The sequence below is a fragment of the Rhamphochromis sp. 'chilingali' genome (genome assembly GCF_963969265.1).
Source record: "Rhamphochromis sp. 'chilingali' genome assembly, chromosome: 20".
Lineage (NCBI taxonomy): Eukaryota > Metazoa > Chordata > Actinopteri > Cichliformes > Cichlidae > Rhamphochromis > Rhamphochromis sp. 'chilingali'.
Window position 1 is genome coordinate 12726922 of NC_137947.1, and position 27322 is coordinate 12754243.

The following is a 27322-nucleotide window of genomic DNA, read 5'->3' on the forward strand; positions in this document are numbered from 1 at the left end:
GCTTATTAAACAAACACATTGTCCTAAAAATGGGCAGCCAATATCTAAAGAAAAATGTTGGAAGACATTCAGAAAGCTGAGAGAAGTATTGCTTCAGATCACTGAAAAAGTTATAAGAAATACTGTCTCCATGGAAGAAAAAAATAAAGGAATGAGGGATGGCAGAAGAATTTTGCACAGTTCGGTGCTTCTCTTGAAAGGTGTTCCCTGGAGTAGTAAAAACCTACTTTATTCCCATAACAATGCCCAAATTGTGTCCCCAAAACCCTAAAACAGTTTCAGATAATATTAATAGCGCTTCATATACTTCAGAGTGTATTTGACTTTAGTTACTGGCCAGTGGTTCTGTTTGTTTCATGCCATATTTCACTGTTTATGTAAGTGTTAAATCTTGAAAGAGTCAGTCCTGTTGCTTGGAACACCTCCTACTTACAAAATAGAAATAGAGTGCCAGAGACAATGAGAATACAACAATAGGAAACACTGGGCTTAATAAGATTAATAATAGGTAAGACATTACAATGACCAACTTTAAGATCAAAAGCTGAATATTTTAAGAGGAAATCCATGCAGGATACATTTTTGTTCTTCAAACCATTAAAAGGCATGCTCAGAAATTCCCTTATATGTATATCAGGGAACATCAAAAACCCCACAGTGGAAATAAAAGTTCCAATAAACAACATCCAATATGTGAGTGCAAATCCACACATAAGCCCCATAGACTCTGATACAAGATTATAATGAGACTTGTATTCCTATGGGACTTAAGGCCATTCCACATAGTTGGTGGTTGAATGGCAACACTAGGCAGTTATCTTGTATTGAGACATGTGGAGGTAGTGATAGTTAGAGGGTAGATATGTTGTAGATGCACACGGGGAGAGACATCAGACTCTTTATCAGACAGACAAAGCTATCTACCTTGCAAGTCAGCTTTCATCAATGCAACTTTTGTCAGCAAAATAATAGGAAAGGAAAAGGCAAAGTATACCAGCTGTTAGTAAAAGCAGCAAGATGTCAGAGATGGAGTAGCAAAACACAGAGTGCTGAAGAAGGAGAGACAAAGGGAAGGATCTTTGTCTTCAGAAGGAGCCAGAGGTGGAAAAATTATACTGTATAATGAAGGCTAGGTTAAGCTAAACTGTTAAAGCAACCAACCAAAAATGGCTTCAGCAGCATAAAGTAATACCAAGAAATTGCTGCTATTAAAGGAAGCGGGCGTTCTTTTTCAGGAAAATTTAGATAACTTGTTAAAAAACAAACAAAAAAACCCAAACACCCAGAATGTTTCATTATTCATTACTGACTTTTAATATAAGTAGCTATATGTTATACGGCGACTCCACCATCACAATCTAATAAATGTGTTAACATTTCCATTGGGAGTCTCAATTGACTCTGTGTAGGAGGAAAAAAAAGAAAACAACAAGTTTGACAGACCTGCACGGGGAGATGAATTTGATTACATTTGTAATGTCAAAACACAAAAAGATCAGAAGCCGCACACTCGATAGAAAAAGAGTGGATGAATTGTGAAATTAAACTAAGTGACTGACGCTGGAAAATAAATCTAATATTGTCTCTGGATATGGTGCACATATTAGACTGGGCAAATGATATTTATGCATGCAACAAAGGATTCATACATAATTCAAAAGGATTGCTTCTGGCAAACTCTCAGATCCAGCAAGCATACATAGAGCAAAACAGAATGGGGGTAAAATGGGAAATAACACTCGCAGTACAAAAATGGCAGAGAGAATAAGCAGATTATGGCCAAGTGAAACAGAAATGATTGCCCGTGGAGGAGCGTCGGAGTTTGATGCATACTAACAGAATACTAACACATTTAATGGATGTTAAATTATGTGCCACAGGTTGCCAGTGTGGGTGCCTCGGTGGGTGTGCTTCTCAACGAGTGTGTCTTCGTCTTGGACAAGTAGGAGAATGGGAATACTGAGCAGCTTTGCGTGGCGCTGCAATGACCCCTTAAGATGGTTTTGTGAAAATAAGGGGGAAAAGATTGAATAAAGAGGGAAAAACAACTGAATTTATACCTGAGCTTGGACTGACTGAGCTTGACAGTGATTTATCATCATCGACCCACTGCGTTCACTTATTGGGTTGACAGACTACTGACCTTCACATCCTCTCTCTATTTGTCCCACACAGTCCAGGGCATCTGACATCAAGTCTGGGAGCCGCCCGTTCAGATCCATTGATGCCAGACAACCTTGAAAACCCTCCTTGGCATGCACCAGTTTGGGCAGCTCCTTGTACATCTCCTTAGCCACCCCTCCAATATACAGGTTACCTGTAAGGACATGAGAAATATGACAATACTGACCCCTAGTGGACATAAAAAACATTATCAAATATTTTGGATGGCTTTTTAAACTGCGTTTAAAGTGAACATGCCAGGCATTAGTAACAGTTGCGTGAATTATTTTATTCAAGTGAAAAAGTACATGAGGTTAATTATGTCTAGCTTTGGAAACCTTTTCTAATTGTCTTGATTTAAATGTTTTTTTGTGGGTGGCTTTTTTTTGTGGTCATGTCCAAGCCAGACATTTGTCATCTTTCATGTTTGTGCTGTTTCATTAACAATTTCAGATAAGGAAAATTACAACACTCTTCAGGGTAGTACACCAATTACCCCAATGTCCTTACAAGCTGTTTTATGTTATTAAATGATAATTCTTTAAAATAACTTTAATTCAAGGTTGGTCTGCTGAGCACAAATGGCCTTGTTTTTATGAACATATGCACATTGTTAATGGCAGCTGTAGAACAGATTAATGTGGAATTCTTGCTCAAGGGTACCTAAGTGGTGCTAATGAGTAAGGGCCAAGCATTGTTCCTACACACCCCTGCTGGGTCCACCCTGCTGGTGCAAACCTTCATTCACAAACCCAGGTCACTGCTGCTTCAATTTAATGTAAGAAATACACTGTAGTGCACTCTCAGGAAATAAGATACCCTTATCCTATTAGGTGTACAACAGGTTCACACCAGAAAAGGGATGCTCTAAGGTGCTGTTGGTGTACCCTTGAAAGGCATCCCTTATATTGTCTCATTTTCTACCTTAGTATAAGGAGGAAAAGAGCCAATAACAGACATAAAAAAGAAGTTAACTAAGGTTAATGACTTAATTATTATTTAATTATAAATTTGGGAATGGACTACCATTTGCATAGTACATTTCTAGTCACAGAGGTTATTCAGTGCTTCATCTATTTCATATCTGCACCTGCATCCAACAGAAACCAGCTCAGAACCATCCTCGCAAAAATAGAAAATTGTAGCTGAGAGATGACACTGCTGTCCTTTGGACTAATATATTTTGAATAAAACTTATCATGTTATTAAAATGAAGAATAAAATATTAAAACATTACATTTTTGCCCATATCCCCATTGCATTTGACCTGATATTACATTGCAAATATTACCCTTTTTCATATATATACCTTTTTGGCTCTCAAAAGGCACACAGTTACCCTAAGGTCCAATAATTAGCTTTAGAGGTGGAATTCATGGACTGTACCTGCAGGGATAGGAATGTATTTCGTTCTAGCCCTGTTGCAGAGAGTGTATGTGTGCATACCCTTCAGGTCCAGGTTTTTGGCTCCTGTTGTTGTCTGCGTGGTAATCTTGGTGTCAATCTTGACAGTGTGGAGGTTGTTGGTGTCCCTGGAGATTATAACATTGTGCCAGTGGTTGTCGTTCAGGGGTTTGTTAGAGTTGCCTTTGATCAGGTGGGCTCCATTCCCCAGGTCAGACACATAGTGTAGGTAACTGGAGGAAGATATTTAACTATCAGCTAATATCAGATGTGTTCTTTGTCATCTTGTGCTTTACATAGACTGTTTATCAGAGTAGACTGTAACAATAACAACATTGATACAAATAATTATGCTCATGTATATAAATATATTTTATACTGAAATGTCGCTGTTGGTGGCTGTGCGTTTGAAAACATAAATATACAAGAGTTTGAAAAAGTGGAAGTTAATAATTGGCAGGTAGAATAAACAACAAAGGGCAATGAACAGCGCTGAACAAATCATCCTTAAATTATTTGCTTTACAGTCAATTTGAGATTCGCACGCTCGTTTTTAATTAAAAAATATGGCGTCAATGTTTAGCACGCGGGAAAGCCTAACTTGCGGCATTACTTAAAAGAAGGTTATTCTATAGCTGCAATAAGTGTGTAGTCGATTCTCTTTTATGTTGGGTATTTGCTCTGCCTTCATGAAGATTAAAAAGAACAGCAATAGCCGACAGCTCTTTCAGTAAATATTCTGGCGTAGAGGTGATAAGAGAAGAATTTGAAGTAAAGGCATAAAAAAAAAAAGCTGTCAAGAATTCTTTTCTGTTTGGAAACTGTCCTGTGTAGGAAGGGGTGCATTATTAAAATCATAATCCATTTTTATGGAGATTACTGCCTAAATAAACATCACCTACACTGGTATAAAACTGGATAGGCACAGTTTAATGGTTTTTGCTGTCAGTATTTGCTGGACTTTGCACCTGTTGGCAGGTAGGTCTGCCGTATGTGTAAAAAGGAGACTTTTATAACAACTGTTGCACTGACAGCAACAACAGCAAAGCAAAAATGTCAGGCATATTTTTTTAATGTGTCTGAGTGAAGGTTTGGTGTAAACCGTCACAAAAAAACACCAGTGACATCAAACAGTCAAGTCTACTGGGTACAAAACAAGATATATTACAGGCAAAGCACTTTTCTTTGACAGAATGAATGCTGCAAAGTCTCCACTTACCCTTTAACCAGCTCCACCACAATGAAGTCATTTCCATCGCCACTGTTATACAGGATGAGGCCGTCCGAGGAGGTGGTTTTGAACTGAAAAAAAAGGTGCATGGAGTAGTAGGCCTGCAGAGTAGTGAGAGTCACATAGCTGGAGCGTGACTTGAAGGTGACAGGGTCAGCAATGATGTTCTTGAAGCCAATCATTGCATTGAGCTCACAGTAATCAATGTCACCATTTTTACAGAGGTCTATGTAGGCCATGCCATTGAAGGAGAGGCTCTGGAGGTGGCCAATGAAGTTGGAGGGCACCATGGACATGAAGCGCTTCTCTGTCACAATGCCCGTCTCAATGTTATGGAACTCCAGCTGGGTGTGGTCACCTGCCATTTGACCTTTGATCGGCAGAAGTGGGAAGGGGAGAGAGGGTGTTATTGGGGATATCTGACAGTTAAATGGGCGCTGCTTTGCAATTAAAGGATCCACTTTAAATCCTCTCTGAAAAGAAATTAAAGAATGGCTTCACAATTATTGTCTTTAAGGGAAAAAAAAACTTCCACCAGATGCCCTTTTCATGCAACCCCCAGGAGATTAGAGTCTTCTCCTGGGACCGAACCAGGGATCTTTCACTTGTTAGGTGGTGCGTAAATCATTTGTTTCAATTCAATCTTATTTCATTTATGCAGCACCAAAGAACAACAAGGTGAAAAAAAGAGAAATAGAGACAATTTTATTTTCCTTTTCAAACAGCAACATTTTATCTTAAATTTTTTTTTTTTTTTTTTAAAGGTTTTATTCTATATAGAAAAATGATCAAACCCTTTTTCCTGATCAGCAAAGCATGTTATGGATTATTTAAGTTTACATATTCAAAAAACTACTACATTACATCAAATAAAAAGAGGATGAGAGGTACCTTCCACAGGTGGAAGATCATCTACGGTCAGTTTCAAATTCTTGCCCCTCCTGAACACACGTACTGTGTGCCACTCATTATCGTTCAGATTCTGACCCGCAAAAATTGTCTCTGGACCTTTGCCTGCAGGACAGTCCAAACAGCGGTTAACACACACACTTAATACAGACACACATACACACATCCATAACAGAGAGGTTGATAAAAGTAGAATAAGAAAGAGGGAGATCAAAAGGAAGAAAATGTGAATGGATGAAGTAGTTGGACAGAGGAAGAAAACATTAAGGTAAACATAGTTAATGGTCCATAAAAACACATTTTGACTTGCATTTGCAGCACTGATCGCACCATTAGATAAAGCATCAAAATTCTGAATTCTCCCTGAACACTATTTTCTTTGAACCAATAGGAGGGAGGCCATAATCAGATGCTGTAATATATTCAAACAAGTGTTTTCTGTGAATGCATAATGTGTGAGCTTTGAGTTAAATGGAGACACAAATATAAGCTTGCTATACGACTGATGTCTTCTTTCTTTTGAGATTTTCTTAAATTCCTATCATGCCACTTGGTGGCAGCAAATAACTACCAAAAGGCTATGACTGGACAGGCACTTACAGTTTTTTCTGATTGCTTAAGCCCTTTTTTTGCAACTATTGGCTAATTTTGCAAAACTCTTCACACAAATAAGAAAACCTGTCACCCAATAATCAAAACATTGTAGTTCTCTTGCAAAAGCAAACACAGCTAGATTAACTCTTCACACCTTCATAAAAATGGTGTTTCCGTATCAAACAGTACACACAAGCCATCATCTACTAAGCACACAATGCGCCAACTGCACACTGATGGTATGAATACAAAACACATCTGGCGTTTGCCTTCCCTGTGCACAAGGTAGGCTATGTCAGTGTGAGCTCATACTTCTGTCATAGATCCATAAGCATAGAGGGATCCAAACTTCAAGTACTGGTGTTTATTCAAACACATCAAAACAAACACAAGTGTTCATTTCCAAGTATAGGATTATTTGCAATCGCCATAATGACTATATGGGTTACGTGGTCTGCAGTGAACATGCTTCCTCTGCCCCCTCCTCATCTTCCTCTTGCTCCTCCTTGTCCTTGTCGTCCTCTTCATCCTACTTCTTCACCTCCACGTCCTCTTCCTCGGCCTCCTCTACTTCTCACTCTTTCTGCTCCCTCCATTGTACTCCGCACACACAGCTTACCTGTATTATAGTGCTTAGGCTGATTGCAAAGTGAACGAATTATCTAAAAAAGTTTTCACATGTGAAAGTGTGCCAGACAGTTGGCAAATTAGTGTTAATGATAGCCATACATGTGTATACTTTTGCTAGGAGTGTGTTGGAAATTTGGAAATTGAGTGTTGTGCAGTGAATTGTGCCTACAGTTTTGCAAAGTGTGTGTTACGAAATTGCAAACTGAGTGCAAAGCAGTTTTTGTGCTTTTGGTTTTGCAAACTCAGTGAGTGGTTTTGCTATAAGTCTGAATAGTTTTAGGAATTGTGCTACAGGAATCACAGTTAGAGTTTAAGCATTCAGAAAAAACTGTAACAACCCAGTATCACTCTCCATCTTGTTTACCTACAAGAGTGCAGGCCAATATTTGATTTCCCTCATGTCCACCACATAAAATGAAATAGTGATGCAAAAAGAAACACCTGTATAATGGAAGCATTGTGGTTGGCGGTGAGCAGAGAAAAAAAGGAACAAATAAAAAACAAAACAACAGAACAGACCATTTTAGCCCTCGTGCTAATCGTACAAAAACAGGAAATACAGAATGTGCTTTTTATCAGCACCCTTTGAAATAATTGATGCTCTGGAAAATGGAGAAGGTTACTGAAACTGCACAGATGCCATTTAAAAAAAGCTAATGAATCCACTTTATTAAATCAATAAATGCTGTTTCCTATAGTGCTGCAAATCTGCCTTGCAAGGATTTACACATTCAAAACTTGTATTTAACTGAATTTTGAAACTGAGAAATTGTATCACATTCGTCCTTAAATACACAGGACTGTGAAAAAGTTTTGAGCCACCCATCATGTTAATATATTTTGCTTCCAAGGAGCCAGACTTTCCTGTAATTGTTTAATGCAGTCTTGAGCAATGGTTCTCCAGAACCAGCCCCCCTCCCCCCCACCCCTAAACAACAAAAAAACAAACATGTTTCAAAAACACAAAATATGTTCCCATTCGTTTAACTGAATTTACCAAAAATGTCACAAATAAAACATTTTTGCAACAACAAGGTGATTCTTGAAAAGCTTTTTGCTGATAACTCTCAGCATGGTGCACAGTTCATCTTGAGAACACTGGACAAGTAAGGGATAAAAGGAAAAGTGTCAGACCTGAAATATTATCTATAGCAGATCTGAAAAGAATGTCCTTAAGAAAAAAAATCCAGCAAAGACCTGACACAGGATCAGAGAGATGCATCTGGCCCTTCAACAGATGGATCTACTGTTTGCCAAAGGTTCGAAATGCACTCAGTGGAAGGGTGGCTGTCAAGAAGCCAGTCTTAAGGAAGGGAAACAGGGAGAGAAGGCTGAGGTGTGCCAAATTACTAATGAAAATGTCTTATGGAGTGATGAACCAACATTTGACACTTTTGGTTCAAATCAATATCTTTATGTGTCTACAACACAGTCATTTGTAAAACACGGTGGAGGCTTGGTCATGGCTGCATTTTAGCCAGTGGTGTTTAAATAAGTACATTTTGATCCACTATGCAAAACCATCTTGAAAAGAACCTGATTGGCAATGACCTTTCAGCATGACAATAATCTTAAATACACTGCCAATGCAGTAGAGCATATCTGGATAGGAAAACACACAGTGGAACACTATCAGTAATGGATTGGCGTCCCCAGAGCCCGGATTCAACATTGAATCACAGAACAGAACAAAAACGCAGCTAACATCCAAAGAAGAGCTTTGAATGTCCTTCAAGAAGCCTGGAGAACATGTCTTGAAGTCTACTCAAAGAAATTACGAGAAAGCTTGCCTAAGAGAGTTCAGGCTGCGTTGAAAAATAAAGGTGATCATAGCAAATACTGACTTTCAAGCTTGATAGAATTGTACAAACTCCAAATTATATTTCTATGTATGTTTGCTCATGTTTCAAAGTGGTCGTTCACTTCAAAAAAAATATAAAGAAATGAGGGGCGACTAAAGATTTTAGCACAAAGCTGTATATAATTTTAAAGTGTTTGATGCTAGCATCACATTTTAGAAATACTGGAGCAGGCACAAACTACACCTAAAAAGGTTATTTCTATAACAACTAATGCAAATATGGACACACGACACCTTCAATCAGCCAAAGCTCATTTATGGTGGAGTGAGGTGAAGCTGTGTGATGAGTCCAATATTTTCCAAAATTATTTTTGAAAATCAGAAATGCCACATCTGTTGACTTCTGAGAAGAGCCACCCAGCTTATTAACAGAGGGTGATGATGCAAGCAAATGATACAGGGGTAAAATACACATTTATGAATGCAACATCCAGACTTTCCATCTATTAGAAACATCATGTGCATGAAATTCTGTTTAAAATGTATATTTTACACATCTTCCTGTCTTTAGAAACACGTTGCTTACTAATAATATCACTTAAACATTTTAAATATTCTGATTATTTTGTCATCCAGTCCTGAAATCAGCATATTATATGATAGCATGTCATATGTGTTATTGCTTGCAGTCATTAATGGGTTTGTAGAGAACCCCTGTGCCAGAAACTCAAGGGGAGATTAAGAATGAGAGCTAAAATCAGAGAAACTGCACCAAATCTCTGTGATCTTATCAGAAGAATAATAAGTCTCTCCAGGATACATTTCTCCATTAGGAAATTCCAACATTGGTCCAACTAGGGCAGCATATTATTTTTTCATACAGCCTTTTTTAGATCATCTTGAATTGCTATACAGCTCTGATGTTCCCCTGCCAGGCACACATAACCAAAAAAATAGCCCAATGAGGTTGTGCCACAGTGACGGTATTAAAACCCCTAGGCTCTGGACAGCTTGCCTATACTGCTCGGTGCATTTCAGATGGGTTCCAGGTTCATTCGCCTGAACCATTTATGGCTATTTATTTCCTGCTTTTCTGCAATCTTCAAAGCTCCATTGCAATGTGTATGCAAATCTGAGGGTTCCAAAGTACTGGGACACACTCAATCTGAGACACAGTTCTGCTCTGTAAGCACCAAACACCGGGGCAGGCTTGAGACCAGACGACCGGCGAGGGATTAAGAAGGAGAGATATGAAATAATGGGATGGAGTTGGACTTGAAAGCGTGCTTGATCTTTGCCTTCTATCATTCTGTTCTTGCTGCTCTCCAAGAAGAAAAGAAAGGCAAGAGGAAAAGAGGTCAGTCATATCAAAAAGCACAATCCTACATAGCATTTACTACTGCTGGACCTGTTTTGTTTTCTGCCTTTAGTACAATCTGTGGTCCAAACCAACAGCTGCTGGCCAGACATTAAGGGGCTTTTAGTCCAGTCAGCGCTCTCTAGTGCCCTCACAGGCGGTGATCTATCTAAAGTGATGGATCTACAGTGATCTCTCCTTGCCTCACTGACTTTAGACCCAAGGGAACAGTGAAGAAGTGTGGCACAGGGCAGCATGAGAAGATGTGATTATCCAGTCAGTCAGCTCTGGCAGGCTGGATGACAGCTCGGACACTGGTGCTGCATGCCCCGACACTGTGACTCACATAGGTGGGGGAAAGAGGAAGTCACTGACCAAGCAGCAGGCCACTACACCGGATTACCATCAACAGAGATATCAAAACCAGATCAACACGACAGGGAAAGCTTTAGCAGGATACCTCGCTACAGAACCTGCTATCTAACCACTTTGCTGCATTAACAACAATGCTACAGTGAAAATGCTTTTGTACAAGCAGAGGTGAAACATTATTAAAATGATAAATGATTTGTTTTCGAATTCATGTTAAACTGCTAAATACTGAAAGGCTCAAATTGCCACGACGTTACTGAGACTAGCACTGTTTAGCAATAAATGACATGGTTAATCATGTCATATTAAGTACTTCCTCCCATGACAGAAAAGTCCCTATTACACTGTTAATTTCAAAGGATGTTAGTTATTTCCCTTAATTTAAGAAGCTATAGAATCCTGCAAGAACTTTATTAAAATTAGCTCCTTAATTTAAAGAATATTGCAACGAATAAATTAATAAGAATGTGAAGCTTGTTGCTTTTCTTAGAAAACACTACACTACGCACTCCAGTAATTTTATATAGCCCTCTTTTTATTTTCAGATTAATTCATTTACACTATTATTGTTCCCAAAGTCCTCCTGAACAGCTCTGCCTTTACTTGTTGCCAGATTTATACCCTCCTTTTACCTTTCTGAGCATAAAATATAAGTGAATATCATTAAACTCTAGTTGAAATTCCTATTCTTTATGGTAAGATGAGAGCTGAGCTATAATGAAGTAGTTTGATTACTTTTCTGAATGTAGATGCCAGAAATTGGTGCGAGTCATTTGGCTGAGAATGCAGGATGCATGCATGCATGCTCCCCTTACATCACTCTCCAACATATGATGATTTCTAACAAGAAAACAGGTGTCGCATCTGTGTTTAACAATCTCCTCATTTAAATTAAATTAGCCACAACAAAGACTAACGTTGTGACTAACAAGAGGAAAAAGTACCTTGCAATGCTGCTAAAGAAGATCAGAAGTGAATGATCACATTACGCTAAGGTGCCCTCATCACCATATCCTGGTCTAAACTGTGACTTTTCTGCAGTCCAAGCTAATAAATAATAGAAGAGCGGACTCACAGACCAAAAAAGCCAATCTGTCACAAGATATTTCTAGTTCATATTTTCAGCTTGTTGTCACTCAGTGCCTGTTAATACTGTTTAAGTCGAAGTGGCAGTGTTTTCTTCAGACAGCTCTGGGCAGCCCCAGGGAGCCTAGGTCCCTAATTGACAGTGATGTGTTCTTTGAGTCGGTGTTGAAATTCTTCATCCACTAAGCTGACCGGAGCCGCAGCGCCTGACAAGACACATTAATTAACATAGAAAAAAAGGGGACAAAAATAACAAGCGAAAAAAAAAATTGAATTAAATGCTAACTCTTCATAAGTGGAAACGCACTGGCTTAGCAAAGTTCTTTCCAAGAACTTCAATTAAACATTTTCCTGTGACACAATCAGGTCTGGCTCTATTAAAGGAAGGCTTGCTGTCCCCCGTCTTGTTCTTTTTCTTTTACTCAAACATTTTGCCTTTAGCATAACGTTACATTAACAAAATCAAACTACTTTTCTTCTAAGCTTAAGCACATTTACAGCTTATATGCCAATATAAGCATTGCTTTAATCTGCACATATGGCACTATTATTTTAAAAAGAATAGGGAACATAAAAAAACCCCAAATGAATTCAGATTAACATTGTACATGCTTTAGTTTACATTATTTATTTAGCTAACAACTACATTAACCATTTTACCTGCCATATGGCTCTTTACTTTCTAGCACTAAGCAGTTCCACAGTTTAAAGGATTATCCTTCCCTGCTCAATTTTACATGATGGATAGATCTCAAAAGATTTGTGCATTTACAATGTTAAAATAAATACACTGATAAATATTAATAAAGTGTTAAGAATATTTCAGACTGAGAGGCAAAAGAGAAATAAATCAAAAACGCAAATATTAGCATAACAGCTGATGATTATGTCTTCGCACTAAACCAAGAATGACCTTTTAAAGCAGTGGATTGGGGGAATTAGAGCTTAGAGCTATTTATTTGCATACACAAACAAGGGATGCATTGAAGAAGCACAAACAATGCTATTTAGCATTTAGAAAGGTGTTAAGAAGGGCTGGCTCACAGAAACATGTCTAGAGGTCACATCATGTGATTCTGTGCAGAGGCGTTTTGTTGTGTAAGTCTCCACTTCTTCATCAGTCAATGACCTTCAGCTACTGTAACACACACGCACACACACACAAACACAAACACACACAAAGAGACCTAACACTCTTGGTTTCAGAGAACAGTTTGTCCTTCTATACAGTATGTGGCAGTCTCCAGCCCACTGTTATGGAGCTTAAACTTGGGTATTTCTGTTGTTATGTGCCGATACCAAGAGCGTCTGCCACTTCAGAATCATTAAACAGGGAAAAAAAGGTGTATTACGATCCAGAGAAGTAATTATTAATTCATCACTGTTCCTGAATAATAAATGTCAAGGATATTTACCTCCCAAAATATTGCAATGTAACCTCTTTGTTCAAGCGCACACATACACAAACACACACACACATCCAAAGCGAATCCCACAAACAAGATCTGCTCTCTCTCCCTCCCTCTCCATCCCCTTCTTTCTGCTCTGTGAGGCAGGTTAATGAGAATAATAAAATCACACTCTGTATTTCCTCTGTGCTTTGAATGGCCTCATCAATTTGCAACCGCCGTGAAACGCAGAAGAAGAAAGAAAAAAAGGAAAGCAAGAAGAAGACTGAGAAATCGTGCAAAATACCTGCCTCGTGTTTTATGTCAGTGAGTGAAAAGGTTCATTAATTAGAAACAACCCAGTGTGTAGAATCACAGCTGACTATTATATTTGGGTTTGTAATTAATTCAAGCCTCCCTCCATCTCTCCAGGAATTTCTTATTTTCCAACAGCTGGAATTTGGTATGATGACACACAATGTCAATGCAAGGGGCGAGTCAGATTTCAGTATGTTTTTTAACATCATAGCTACATTTTTTTTTTAACAGTTGCAAAATATAAAGCAAGCATGTTTATAAACAACACTTCTAGGGACTGAAAGGACAGTTAAGAGTTAAGAGAAGAAGAAGAGAAAAGGTGAACAGTAACTTACTGGAGGTACAGTTAATCCTGATACAATCTAGATGGGGAAGAATAGATGAGAGATAAATTCATCTTTCAACGTTACAGCTGCAGACATCATTAAAGCATACAGTCCACCCCTCTGGGGACACACACACGGACACTGTCCTTCATCTGATGCTCTCAAACGTGATCTAATGCGCAGCAAACTTGTGAAAGTCCTGCAGTGTGGCCTCTCAGAGGAACACATTTTTCACCTAACCATTAGAATTGATGTTTAATTACATGGCAGTGCTATGTTTATCTATGAAATATGTTTTACATACACCAAGATAAATTCTTTCTCTTTTTTAATATTATTTTCTTATGAGAGCCTCAGATTTTGGTCAGGGTCATGCAGGGCCAATTGGAAGGTATACCAACTCTCTCCCCATGTGTCTCCCGTGCAAGACAACTTTAAAGCACTGTCCCTTTTTGCTACTTTGTTACATGACTTATCAATGTTACATCGTTAACTAATATCAATAAGCTAAAATTCAAAATTAAATGGTATTCTTATTTTTCCAACAGCAGGGAAAAAACAGTCATTAATTATATGTACTCGAGTGCTTCCTAAGCTCAGTTTGAGATACTTTACTTTTGTATCCCGTTTCCCTACTTCAAAATATTCCACTTTTTAGTAAGCAAGTAAAATTAGCTCCACCTTAGCCAATATTATGATGCTGAATGATGTTGCACTAATGATAATAACACAATAAAATAACATCTATTCCACTAAGAGCCATTTAACATGTTTTTTTTATTTCATGCACATTTTAGTGATAATAAAAATCTAGTCAGGTTATATAAAACCTCCTTGTATCATATAAAGCAGATTCATTTCTACCCTATTACTCTATTCTAGTGCTGTATATGCGATTCATACATTCATATTTCATGTGGTAGCATACTTAAAACATCCATTCTGCATAAGTGCATTTTTCGATGTGGATATTAAATGAAGTCTTCTTCACCGTATTGATTTTAGTATTTTAACCCTCCTGCCATCCTTTAAAAAACTCACACCCATCACCCTAGGGACCATTCTCAGCCACGCCATAAAAAGACCATATATCCATATTTTATTCCACTTTAAATTAGCCAACCTTGTAAAACTACTTCTCCCTGAAATATTCATGTAAAGTTTTAATTATATTTTCGTTGTTTTAACCCTTCAAATCCCAGTGTTATTACATGAGCGCCCTGTGTTATAAGCCCCAAAAACCAAAAAACGAAACTAAATATTTCCACAAAAAACCAGTTGAAGTAATATGTGATTGTCATTATAAGTAGGCCTTTAGATGGACCAAAGATTGGCACCAACATACATTTTGACCTGCCATTATTTTTTTTGCATTTTTTTTGCAATTTAAAAATTAAAACTTCAAGGCCCTGAGTCTTCATTGACATCCAAGAAAAGAAGAAAAAATAAAATCATATGATGATAATTTGGGGTTGAAAAATAGCGTTTATAATGGAAGTCAATGGGCAGAAAATGGTCCCCAGGGTGACGGGTGTGGGGATTTCTGCTGCTCAGCCATTTTAGGCTGATTTAAGGAATTCACACTGGAATATTAACATTGACAGGTAAAAACTATCCTGTGGCAAGTTTGGTTATATTCCACTGAACACAGTGGAAATGGCAGCCATTTAACACATAGCAGTGGCACAAAAAGGTCCCAAGAAGGCAGGAGGGTTAAATTGGGATGTGGATCATTTTTATTAAGTAAAATATCTAAATGCTCTTCTTTAGTCTACACTACACAGCTGTTTTCTTTGACGGTAACAAGAAATAATTATCTTGATTCTACTGTGACAACTTAACTTGGCGTTCCTGTACTAAATACCCAGCTAATCTTACTCTACTCCCACTACTGTTCCTGAATTCTGCTTCGCCTCTTTTCTTTCTTAAGGCTAAGTTTGTGTCGAGCTCTAAGAAAGGTGACCCAGATCGAACTCCCTCCCCTGCTTCCCATTTGGCCCTGCTTGTCATGTGTTGTCAACCGCAGCAGAAAAGTGGTCGCAAACAGCCAGAGACCAACACGAGCCTACCCTTACAGGGAATGCTCTGCTTTTTGAAGGAGGGACAAGGAAGGCAGGCATAGAGGACTGAACCTGACAGACAAACTAAAAAAAAAAAACCTGAAATGTGTCAAAGATAATCCAAAAGAAAACAAAACTCCGCAGCCTGTTGTTTTCATCAGAGGGCATCTTTTTGTAGTCGCAGTAATATGACTTGTCAGCGCTGTCAGTGTGTGGCGCTGTTGTCTTCCATGGTGGGACACATGCTTCCTTGTGGTTGACAGCAGACACAGGCTGTCTACTTTGCATGCACCGCTAAACGGCTCCGCTTAGGGAGCCCATTTCTGTTTAGCCAGTGGAAAGGAGAAATAGATGGCTATCATTTGTGCGCCGAGGCTCTGTTTGAGAGATATCAAACTTTTCACAGGCATCATTGGATTCTATTCTGAGCAAATAAGCACATGTGCACACACTCGCGCGCACAAAAAAACGAAATGTGTTTCTTTCATTTGTCCTCAATTTTCCGTTTTTGCTGTAGGCACGCGAGAGGAAGGGGTGGAGGGTGGAGGGTGTCTTTCTTTGTACTCATTTAAGACAGCCGCATATTCATGCACGACCATGCATTCCTCCCACAATGATAAAAGTGTTTCTAAATAAAGTGATTAAAGAACAAGTGTGCAGGGTATTTATTGGCCCCAAATAAGGACTGCTTCACATTAGGCAATGACTAAATATTATAAATGCCCCCATCCTCAGAAGAATTATTAGCTTCCTGGTATGAATTATAACTGGAAATACAGAATACAGCAGTGTCTGCACTGTAAGCTGCACATTTTAAGATGATCTGAGTGTGTTGACGGTACACGCAGTGAGCATTCCCTGCTGGGCATTGCTGGCCGTGTGCTCGACTGGCAGTGAGCAAAGAGCCGCAGAGTCTTGCCATTGAAAGTCTTTACACCATCTCTTTCTATTCAATATATATATAAAAAGAAGACCAATTGCTCCGAGTGTGTGTGGGAGAGCAGGAGTATGTATATGGCTATGTTCCCTTAAAAGCGGTTTCTAGCTTAATTTGACTTATCTGCCGCAGCGTGTGTATCCAAGGCATTACCTAAGTTGACAGTCAGCCGGACGCGGCCGCTCTCCAACTCAATTCGCAGAGCGTCAGCAGAGTCCCTAGATGTGGTGGCTATTAGGATGCCATAGGCTCGCTGGGAGCGGAACCGCAAAGACACGTCCTCAGCTTCCGTGTGCATCACCACCGGTAGCTGGACCTTCATAAACTTGCTGCCATCGTAGCTGAGGATGGTCGCTTCTGCAGAGAGAAAAAAAGATATGTGATTGGTAAAATAGACCGTAACAGTTTTATGGTAATGCGATGACCGGGCCTGTCAGCTCAGCTTAAAATGATGCCCTTATTGCGGATATTATTTAATGTCGCGACTTTCAGTTTTGATGAAACAAGTGCATTAAATGTAATAATATCCAGTCATGTAAAAGAGGAATGAATACAGCATATAACTCAACAGAACAAAGACAAGTACGGTCAGCGTGTCTGGGTCTATTTCTTAGACGGGAGCTTTTTTGGTTTTTTAGAGCTACCTTGCCTCACAGACAGCAGAAACACTGAGTCATTTTGACTGCTGATGAATCCTAGAATTAGTCTCTTAGAAATATAAATACAATATAAAAACTTGCTGAGTAAGTGACTGTTAAATGGCATGTGCCCAGATATGTCACCCAAAAGCAGTGTGTAAAGACTTGTCAAAGTCTGGCGTCGCATTTTGCTGTGTACTACAGCTGACAGCAAGCCAAACTCTCTCCAAAAGACTGACTCCTGTCTTCCCCGTGCCAATTCAGCTGGTGGACTCGATCACGGAGTCAGTGGCAAGTACATGTTTGGATAATAATTAAGCTTAAAAAACACGGTCCAAGGTGAAATGAAGCCTTCGTGACAAACAAATAAAAGAAACTCAAAGTCCAAGTTCTCCTACATAACAAGTGGCATCCACAAGTATTTTGTATTTGCAATGTAATAGTGGCAAACCATGAAAGGAGAAATTGGTATTGACCGAGGGGAAAAACACTAACGATGACAGAATTGTAATAGTATATGGACCTTGAATATCGAGCTTCTGCTCAGGGTGACTGCATTTACTCAAAGCATTAAGCGGGCCGTCTGGAGAAATGCTGGGGAGATTGTTTAACGCTGGCAGGAGGTTGTAACAACATTTCCGGTAGTGTAACTAAACCATAACCCAATAACAAAGCCATTACTGCAGCTGCAGAGTTGAGCCAGACAGATATAAGGTGAGACTGTGGTGGGTGATAGGGTACCAGTATACACAAACCACCTCATCACCACTTCCTCGTCACACAGAGCCAATGTCACATCCATCCCCTGGGATAACTCCATCACATTCCTCACCCAAATCCAATTTCTCCACGCCCTCCTGGGGTATGATGCAGATGACAGGGGCGTGTGACAAACGAGCTCCCACTGCTAAACTGTCTGCTCCCTGCCAGGCAGCTAAAGCAAAGAGCTACATTTGGAAACTGTTAGCCAATGCCAGGGAAAAAGCGGAGCAACTGTTCAAGCTTCTCGAATACTTGAAAAATGTGTCTCTGTTATACCACCTTGCACCTGGTCCCGATACTTGCAGGAAAAGTATCTGAACTTTAAAAAAAAAAGTCCCCCTCAGTGTTTAATTATGCTTTGTAGTGTCCATTAACAGCAACTGTCTGTTGTTTAGGTTCATGGCAAAAATGTATTACTGCTGCACAATGAGTGGCAGCTCAGAGTGCTGACCTGTATAGAATTCTTACTAAAGAATTAGCACCTCGCTCTGAAACAAGATCCATTATGCTTGCACGAAACAACACATTAAAGAATAAACACATGCAGCGATGATGCTGAGAACTTGTTAATATATTCCTTTAAATTGTAAAGCATTGTGTCTCCTTAAGGGTGAAGAAAAATGAATCATTTGCTAAATGTAATCTATGCAAGCTCCCTTATAAAGGAAAGACATTTCACATTTCCCTCATCTGCATAATCTTCAGCTTTTTTCCCCACACTGGATAGGAGGATAAAATTAATCACAGCTGGAGTAAATATTGCATTTCATCCAAGATGTCACCTTTGCTGAAATTCATATAAGGGACTATCTAAAATGTAATAAATAAGAAAGCTCCAGAATACAGATATGGAAAAAATGGAGGATGACATGTGAGGGAATCATTACCTAATGCAAAGTGAGGACCTGTCAAAAATCCAATCCTGCAAGCCGAGTCATTTTTAATGGCACTCCCATGTTTAATATCAAAATAAATTGAGAGGACTGAAGCCGGAGCTTCTGTCTGTGCCAACCCAACAGGAGGCTGTCAGAGGGGAGATGGAGCATACCAAACTAAACCAAGCATTCATTTTCTGTCTTGTAAAGCTCAATGCAACATTCTTTTCTGATTTTCACAAGAAAACAAGTAGCGATTTGAGGGGGCGTTGGGGCACTTTCAGAGAAGTAACAAACAAGCCTGTACTACTAACAAGGGGTGGGGTAATGGCAGACAGGCACACAGTTCTTCCTGCTTTCTCCCCCCGAGGAGAGCAGACTCTGCAGGAAGGCTGAGCTGTCAGCTGCATGCCACAGGATTGTGATGTCCCACAGTATCGGGGCACCAGACTCAACCCAATTCAAAAATTGCCAGAAAACAACTGCCAAAAGGCTTTTGGAAAATTTGTGTTCAACATCCATAATAAACAGGAGGAAATGGCTCAGAGATATGATAAATAATTCAAGGCAGCTCATGTCTTCTTCACCGCAGCCGTCTTTGAACCCAAGTATAGACAATCCACGAAAGAGACACACTGGCTATTAAAAGTGTGGAAACAAGTTACAAGCTGAGTGGATTTCTTCAGACAGGGAAACAATGTTCTGTGTATGCACAGAGAGGAAGCAGCATCATGGGCCAGCTTCACATCTGCTGCCCTGTGACCATACGGCAACATTATCTGAGCTATGAAATGAGAGCGAAGATGGAAAATAGATCAGCTGAGATTGGGATAATATGCAACTTCAGCTCTTGCATTATGAAATGGAAGCTACAAGTAGTACAGCTTTGCATTCAATCGCTATCAAAATCTTTCAGCCGGTCGAGAATGTTAGGACAATTAGCTCATCTCTCAAGGTCTATCCTGCGCTATCAAAATCTTTCAGCCAGAGCTATTCCTCAACATTTTCCTCGAAAAAATGGACCCCCAGCGCTCGTACAGTCACGCGTCTTCCATGTTTTTCACTTTTCTACACATGTATGTCCATCGCTTAAGGGCGCGGGACAACCGGTTCTCTCTAATTATGACTAGATTCAAGTGTGCTGAATGGTGACTAACACAGTGTGCTGTCAAAGGGCACGGCTAAAACATGCTTTAATGCTAACGCTCAGCCATATTCTCCTTTAAGGGCTTTTCTCAATTATGCAATAGCATTCTGCACCTCTTGGCTTTTGCTTTGGACCGATGGCAAATGGCTTTATGCTCTGAAAAGCAATAAATGTTCTCAAAGAACAGAGTTTTTCTTTATTTACACTAATTTACATAAGTAGTTAATGCATTGTATTGTTGTGCACTATGCTCTGGAGCAAGGTATTAGACACCTTTAGTACATGCTGGCAATAATATACTGCAGTAGACTCAAGGCTCTACTTAATGATATATCCCTTAAGAGTACCCTGAAGCTGTAAGGCTGCTATATTTTATACAGTTTTTTTTAAATATATATTTTGAACTAATAGCATCACTATTGGTAAAAGCACAGTGCAAAGCCTCTACACTGCAAATCAGCAAGTTGTTAGGTATGTCTGGTGTACAATGAGCAGACTCATGTATCGATCTGTACACTGATCTTCAGCACCGAGCTTATCCATTGCGGGTATGTTGAAGCACACGTTCAGCTGCAGCCACTGTGAAATGATGCAGGTGCTGTCAGTGCTGGAATCCAGCATGTCAAATCTCATTAGGGAATATGTGCATGTACTACAACACACCTACCACACCATCTGGGAGGCTGTTTTAGCCTCACAATGCAAGACTAATATTTGGGCTAATTAGCAACTGGAGGAACAATGAAGGGGAAGACATTTGGGATGCAAGGGGGGAAAATTGCTTTGTCTGCTTAATTAAAATGTCTCAAAATAGGGCGAATAGCTCCGTGGCTGTGTTCCGAAGATCCACCTCCTGCTCCTTTTACTTGTCGTCGTCCTCCTCCTCTGCCATATGCAGTAGCTGTATTTTGCCACCGGGTGGTACACCATGCATGGATAAGTGAGAGCTGGGGTAATTCTTTTGACAGCTCCTCGGCCTGCTGGTGCCTGCTTCATCCTACCAGTGCAGAGGCAATCTGGAGCATTCAAAACAGCTGGCAGCACGCCAGAGCCCATCCTCTGTACCACTGCTCCCACTCACACTCTCGCTAATGCCTGTCTCATACACAAGTGCAGAGACAGCCAGAAAATGAGAGTTAGACGGAGAAGCCGAGACGCCAGAACACGGCTCTGGTGTTCAAAGAGAGTACAGAAGGTCACGGTGGAGGAAATCTTTGCAACACGCAGTCTCTTAATGTGGAACTGTTTCAGCTTTTTGTTTTTGTTTTCAGAGCAAAGTCAGGCTGGATTATATCTTTGGACCCAAGAACGCTCTCTGAATAAGTAATTATCTTCCTGAAGAGAAACGATCTGTATCCCTTGCCCACTCCACCTCCCTCATGTACTGTGTCCTAATTCCTGTCAACTCATTAGCTAAAACCGACGTGCACATGTGGAAAATCAAAGTAGCGCGGAGACAAGCCTCACTGACACGTTCATCAGATATGGAAATCGAATTATTTTCTTTTACACTAAATTTTATTTCTGCTTTTTTTGCTCCCTTTTTTAAATCAAATATTAATTTCCTGCCTCAGAACTAACTAAAACACTGCATTCGCAACACGTGCCACATACCTTCAAGACGTTCGTGACTAAACAAGCCTCATTTCACAACAGTGTCATGTGCTTTTGTATCATTTTGTTTTTGTGCCATTTGCCAGATTTCCATCAGTATCATTAGCATCTCTAAAGTGCAGTTGGAGTTATAAATCAGCGTCATCCATTTATACTCAAGGTTTTGTGTGTGTGTGTGTGTGTGTGTGTGTGTGTGTGTGTGTGTGTGTGTGTGTGTGTGTGTGTGTGTGTGTGTGTGTGTGTGTGTGTGTGTGTTGTGTGTGTGTGTGTGTGTGGTAAGGCAGGGGGTGGGGGGTGGTTGGTTTGTGGACATAATAACTTACTCCCTCCCCACTCCAGTGGCAAGACTCACACCAGAAATTGCCTTCCCGAGTCAGACGATTGCTAGAAGACTGGGTCAATATTAAAAGAATAAAAAACTAAAACTAAAAGAAACACATATAGTTGCCTTTTCTTTCAAAATTAAGGTTTTTAAATGACTACTCCAAATTTTCTTATGACTACTTGACTAATTTCTGATGCCTTATTCATTTCCCAGTCAGTTTTAATGTGTAAACAGTGTTCATAATTAAGTCGTTATGGACAGGAAGCATTTATCACAAAGCCAAAGCAAGAAAACTACAGGAACCAGGTCAGGAACCTTTGCCATGTAGCCTTTGAATGGTGGGGCTTGGATGAAACATGTTGCTCCTGATACTTTTTATTTTTTACAAAAACTGGCACACTTTGTGTCATTTCTATCGATGCTGCACTTCTTAAAATACCATAGAAACGTTTATACTGGTTCTAGAAGCGTTGCATCACCGTAACATTTGGTGCATCTGCCCTAAGAAGACTAACAAGTAGAGGTTAGAGAGAAAACAACAGATAAGCACTGTCCACATACAAGTTATGGTTAAAAAAGACAAGCTGTGACTCTTCAGATAACTTTACATTTCACAATAGATCCGTTTAAAACACACACTAAACAGAGTTCCAACTATACAACATCCCTTTACTTTTGGTAATACTGTTTCATGAAGCAAGTGACTTCAGCACAGAGGAATAGCAAAAGCACGTGTGGAGCTGACACATGTAACTGTGTGGGACGTGGTGCGTTCCAACCGCAGCGGATTTTTTTCTTTTTTTTCAGATGAGAGAACCTGTTCCTGTTTCGGCGAAGATGCATCACGCTGTGATAACAGTGTCACATGCTTGGGCACTTTTTTGACATTTGCCTTGATTATGCATATGTTAAATGCTTTCATGCATTTGCTACTATTGCACCATTGAGATTTCATGACTATGCATGCTGCTGCAATATAAATCCCTTAACACGCCAATATATAGTCTACTGCTTCAGGTTAGAATCTGTGATGATTATATGTATATAGCTATGAATTCATCCAACCAATATGGAAATATCCTATGATTTCTTAATATTGCAGTTCTCCTTAATAAAAGAACTATAAATTGGAAAAATGTATTTGCTTAGTCTCACTGTGTGGATAAAAGGAAAGTACATTGATCAAAAAGATCAGCAAATTAAAGCTGATCATGCAGAAATGTTTAATCTCACAATTCCTTAAAGATACACCTGAAATTCTTTTCATACATTTTATAGCACAGAAAAAATTCTTGTACTCCGTTGCTTTCAGCTAGCTGCAGAAATACAGCAAAATACTAAAACAGGAAGAAAAGAATCTGCTTTAGAGTACTAAGGGCAGTTCTGGAAGATTTTCTCAGGGCTAAGTTCAAGCAATTATAGCTTTTTATCAGACAAATATGTGACTATTCATTTTTTTAGTATAATTTGCGACCCTATCAACTTTAAACACTAGTCAGAAAGTTCAGAACAAAAAGTGTTCTTTTAATTTCTCAGTGATCAGCTATAAATAAAAAAAAGACAAATTCCTGCAGAATCAGGGGTAAGTCAGACATAGAGGCCTAAAGTTTCATGGTGTGACACTCACTTCTCCTATTTCTCTTCTCTGGAGGACAGAAGGATAAGTATTCTGCACCAGGTCTGGTCATGAGCGAGTGGTTTGATGAGGCAAATGGTTTGCAGAAGACAGCCAATTTACAGGCAAGTGTGCATGGTGGACGTGACCAGCAGTGTCTCGGTGGTGCATCAGTCACCTGCCACTCAACATACTCGAATATCAACCCTCCGTACCCTGACTCATTTTGCCTGCTTCTCTGTTGCTGTCGGTCTCCTCCCGCAATTTCTCTCCTGCCTTAAATTACCACCAACCTGCTGTTAGAGAGCTGGCGATGTTCAACCAGAAGCCTGGATAACAAAAAGACCACCTGCAGGCTTTTGTGTGTTGACACTGTTCAACGTGAACTTGAAAGACAAAGAATACTACATCCATGGCAGATATAATTAAACCAATCTTTTCCTTTTCTTTGATGTAAATTATATTCACACTTTTATGATCCCATCCCTACATCAGAAGATAATGCATGGTGAGGTCGCTGTGCAGCATCATCAACATTTTACACTGGCAAAGATTACGCCTAAGAGAAAGAAATTATAAGCAGTCTAACAGCTGGGTAGAAAAAATGAGACAAAGTTTTACCTCTTTCGCAGGAGCGACCCAGGTATCCAGTCCCAGAACAGTCACACACGTAGCGATTCCAGCCTTCTCTACAGATCCCATTGTTTTGGCAGGGGTTGCTCAAGCACTGCTTGGGAGGCTCTTTAGAGCAGGAGGGCTTGACCCCGGCAGCTTTCTGGATCTCAGCCAGCCGTCTGACATCTTTACTCTGTCCGTCAATAAATAAATCTCGAATGCAGCCTACGTAGCCATAGTTGAGCAGTGCAGTCCACACCTCGGTGGGGAACACCAACCCCCTTCTATTCTCCGGTAAACCCCCGAGGTACAGGTTGTCATCCAAGTCCAGGATCTCACTTTCTCCAGGGGCTGTGTAGGCAGTGCGGAGGGTGTTGATGGAGATGGTACCTAAAAATGAAGATACAGGAAGAATAAGTTATTGTTTTGCTACAGCTACTTTGAGGTAAGTAAACAATTAGCCTCCAAAAGGCACTGTGTGTCCTACAGGACCACAAAGATGCAAAGAAGACCCATTTGAAAATGTTTTGATGAAGAAATTAACCTAATTAGTGTTATCCATCTGGACAGGGTCAGGATTTTCTTCATTTAGAATGACTGATGAGAGATGATAAGATGCATTAATCACAGGGCAGCTAGTCTATTAGTAGTTTAATCTGGGATTCCTAAGAGTATCCTCTCCATTTTCCTTGGGTTTGCCATAATAAATCTCCTTTATCTATAAAGCAGTGGTCATAAAGAAACTAGTGAGGAAAAGAAAAATAGTTGCCCCCTCTATCATTTTAGCCACCCTTCCCAAAAAAACATCGTAACCATCTTTTTGATCTTGATTAACGGACTGGAGGCTCCGACCCCCCCGCCACCCTGTCTCTTCTTCTGTTTGCCTCTCAAACACATAAACCTGCAATGAGAGCATGTGTGTTTCCCAACATGATTTATCACTCTCATTCAGGTTTAATTCTCGATCTGGAGCACGGTAAACAACAGCGGACATGACTGGACTGTAAAGCTGTGGAAAAGGAAGGCCTTACTGTGGGACTCAGACCGGGTGATTAATTTGTATATGGATCTGTTACTCTCAGTGCAGGAACCATTGTGGACTTTAATTAATGGTGGCTGCCTCCACTGCCTGCATCCTCGTCCAGTAATCTATATACCGTGGCACTGAGGATCCACACAGGCCACTGCCTGGATGGATGCTTAAAAATAAAATTGCCATAGAGTCAAAATTTGAATTTTGAGTGGCAGATGCATGCCATGGCAGATATGAAGGAACTAATAGTTGATTGCCATGGGCTAAATGGCAAAGCTGTAATGCTTGTACTGTATGTGGGAGAGAAGTGTAGCTTTTAAGTTACTTTTCTAGTCAAAGTGTTTATGTTGGGGAAACAAGCCCTAAGCCATACTTGAATTTCAGCAGGGCTGCCTGGCACTTTTTAGAGACACATTAGATATTAAATGGGGCATTTCACATTTCATTACAGCTACCATTAGCATGCATGAATGTACATATCACAATTAATTATACATATAATAAATATCTGCATTTCTATTTTTTCTATCAAAGCCTTTTTTCTCAGAAGCATCTTTTCACATAACAAAAAAATGTTAAAAATCACCCCCTATGCTAATAACACACTTGTTCATGTATGATCTTCATAGCCAAGGTGAGCCAGCCCTTTTGCAAAATTGTTTGAGAGAGACAGCTAAGGACCTAGTGCACAATGATTAACCGGGTCCCACTAACATGTTCCAGCTCTTTTCTCAGGGTCTTGGCCCCAGGCATCTGTTCCTGCACTTTCCTGCCGCCACCCACTGCCCCTGCTCTCTCCAGCCACAGCTGTTGAGACTTCCAAGCTTTGCACACTTGGCATAGGCCACCCGTCATGCAGCCAGAACAACTCCCTTCAGGTTATAGCTAACGAGCTCACTACATCAAACTCATTAGCGAGGAAACTTTTCTCTGAGTAGAGCAGGTGCCCGGCTGAAGAATGAACATCAGTGTGGTCAGCGTGAATGGCGAGAGAAGTATCCACACACGCAAACACTTTTTTTTTTTTGTCAGATCCCACACTGTGACAGGCATTTGAAGGAACTGAGTGAAGTAGTGTGCAAAATTCTTGAGCCACCCTTCATTCCTTTATATTTTGCCATCTCCATGTTTCCTAAAGGACATACAAAGCTCTTCTTTGAGGTAAATCCATGACTCATTATGTTCCATTCTTTGCTTTTCTATCCAGGTATGCTTTTACTGCTTTGGCAATGTGTTTAAGATCGTTGATCATGTTGAAAATGATGTTGTTGCCAATCAGATACTGTGCGGTGGATTAAAGTCTGATGGTACTTTTCTATCTTCCTCATTTAATCAATTTTGATCCCCAACACCACTGACTGAAAAGCTCCAAACCATGACAGAGCCTCCACCGTCTTTTACAGATGGGTGCAGACACTCACTGTTGGGCATCTCTTCTGATCTCATATGTACTGACATCAACTTTGGTGTAAACCTGTTGCCCGCTGATTTTCAGTTCAATTCTTGTGTAATTTGGCAGCCTTTTCTTCCTGTTTCTCTTCCCTTCTTGAGAGCCACCCTTTTCTCATTTTTCCAGTGAACAGTAGATGAATCAAATGATGGTCCATGTGCATTTCTCAGGTTCTATGTCAGATCTGTATTGTTCCTATTTCTTATGGTTTCACATTGCTTTCAGATAAATATTTATCTGCTGTAGATAGTGTTTTTTGTAAGCTTTCCTCTTTTGTTCTCCACTTGTTCAATTTCCTCAACTTTTTTAAGGACACCCTGCACATGCCAAAATATGCCAGGTTTTTGGCAAATAGCTTTTTGGTGTTGGTGCCAAAATACTATTTTATACCTGTCACACTGTGTTATCTTTGGCATTTTTCAACTACAAATTCACTAAAGAAATAGGAACAAATGATACATTTTTGTAAGACGCTGCCAGTAACAAAATGCCTAAAGATACAATTTAAAATTTGGCACACACAACACCGGTCCATCCTTTGAGTTTGGTGTCTTTGTTTACGCTTTAATAAGATCATAGGTCAGTGTAAAAGTGGCGTAACAAATAGAAATTCCACTGAAAAGAGGCTGGTACTTGAACTGGACTGAGAATGAGTGAAAAAGCAGGTAATGT

At 39.8% G+C, this 27322-nt stretch overlaps 1 protein-coding gene across 6 annotated transcripts in view; it reads right to left on the minus strand.

Annotated features, from left to right (window-relative positions):
- LOC308388587 (neurexin-1a-like) overlaps nucleotides 1-27322 on the minus strand; it is a 270320-nt gene that overhangs the window by 135400 nt on the left and 107598 nt on the right. For all 6 annotated transcript variants that reach the window (XM_080869385.1, XM_080869389.1, XM_080869388.1 and 3 more), the window contains 7 exons: nucleotides 24174-24557; nucleotides 16730-16933; nucleotides 13589-13615; nucleotides 5690-5812; nucleotides 4787-5168; nucleotides 3610-3800; nucleotides 2144-2317 (listed from right to left, as the gene is read on the minus strand). In XM_080869385.1, the coding sequence (XP_080725511.1) occupies nucleotides 2144-2317; nucleotides 3610-3800; nucleotides 4787-5168; nucleotides 5690-5812; nucleotides 13589-13615; nucleotides 16730-16933; nucleotides 24174-24557 (1485 nt within the window). The remainder of the gene's footprint in view (nucleotides 1-2143; nucleotides 2318-3609; nucleotides 3801-4786; nucleotides 5169-5689; nucleotides 5813-13588; nucleotides 13616-16729; nucleotides 16934-24173; nucleotides 24558-27322) is intronic.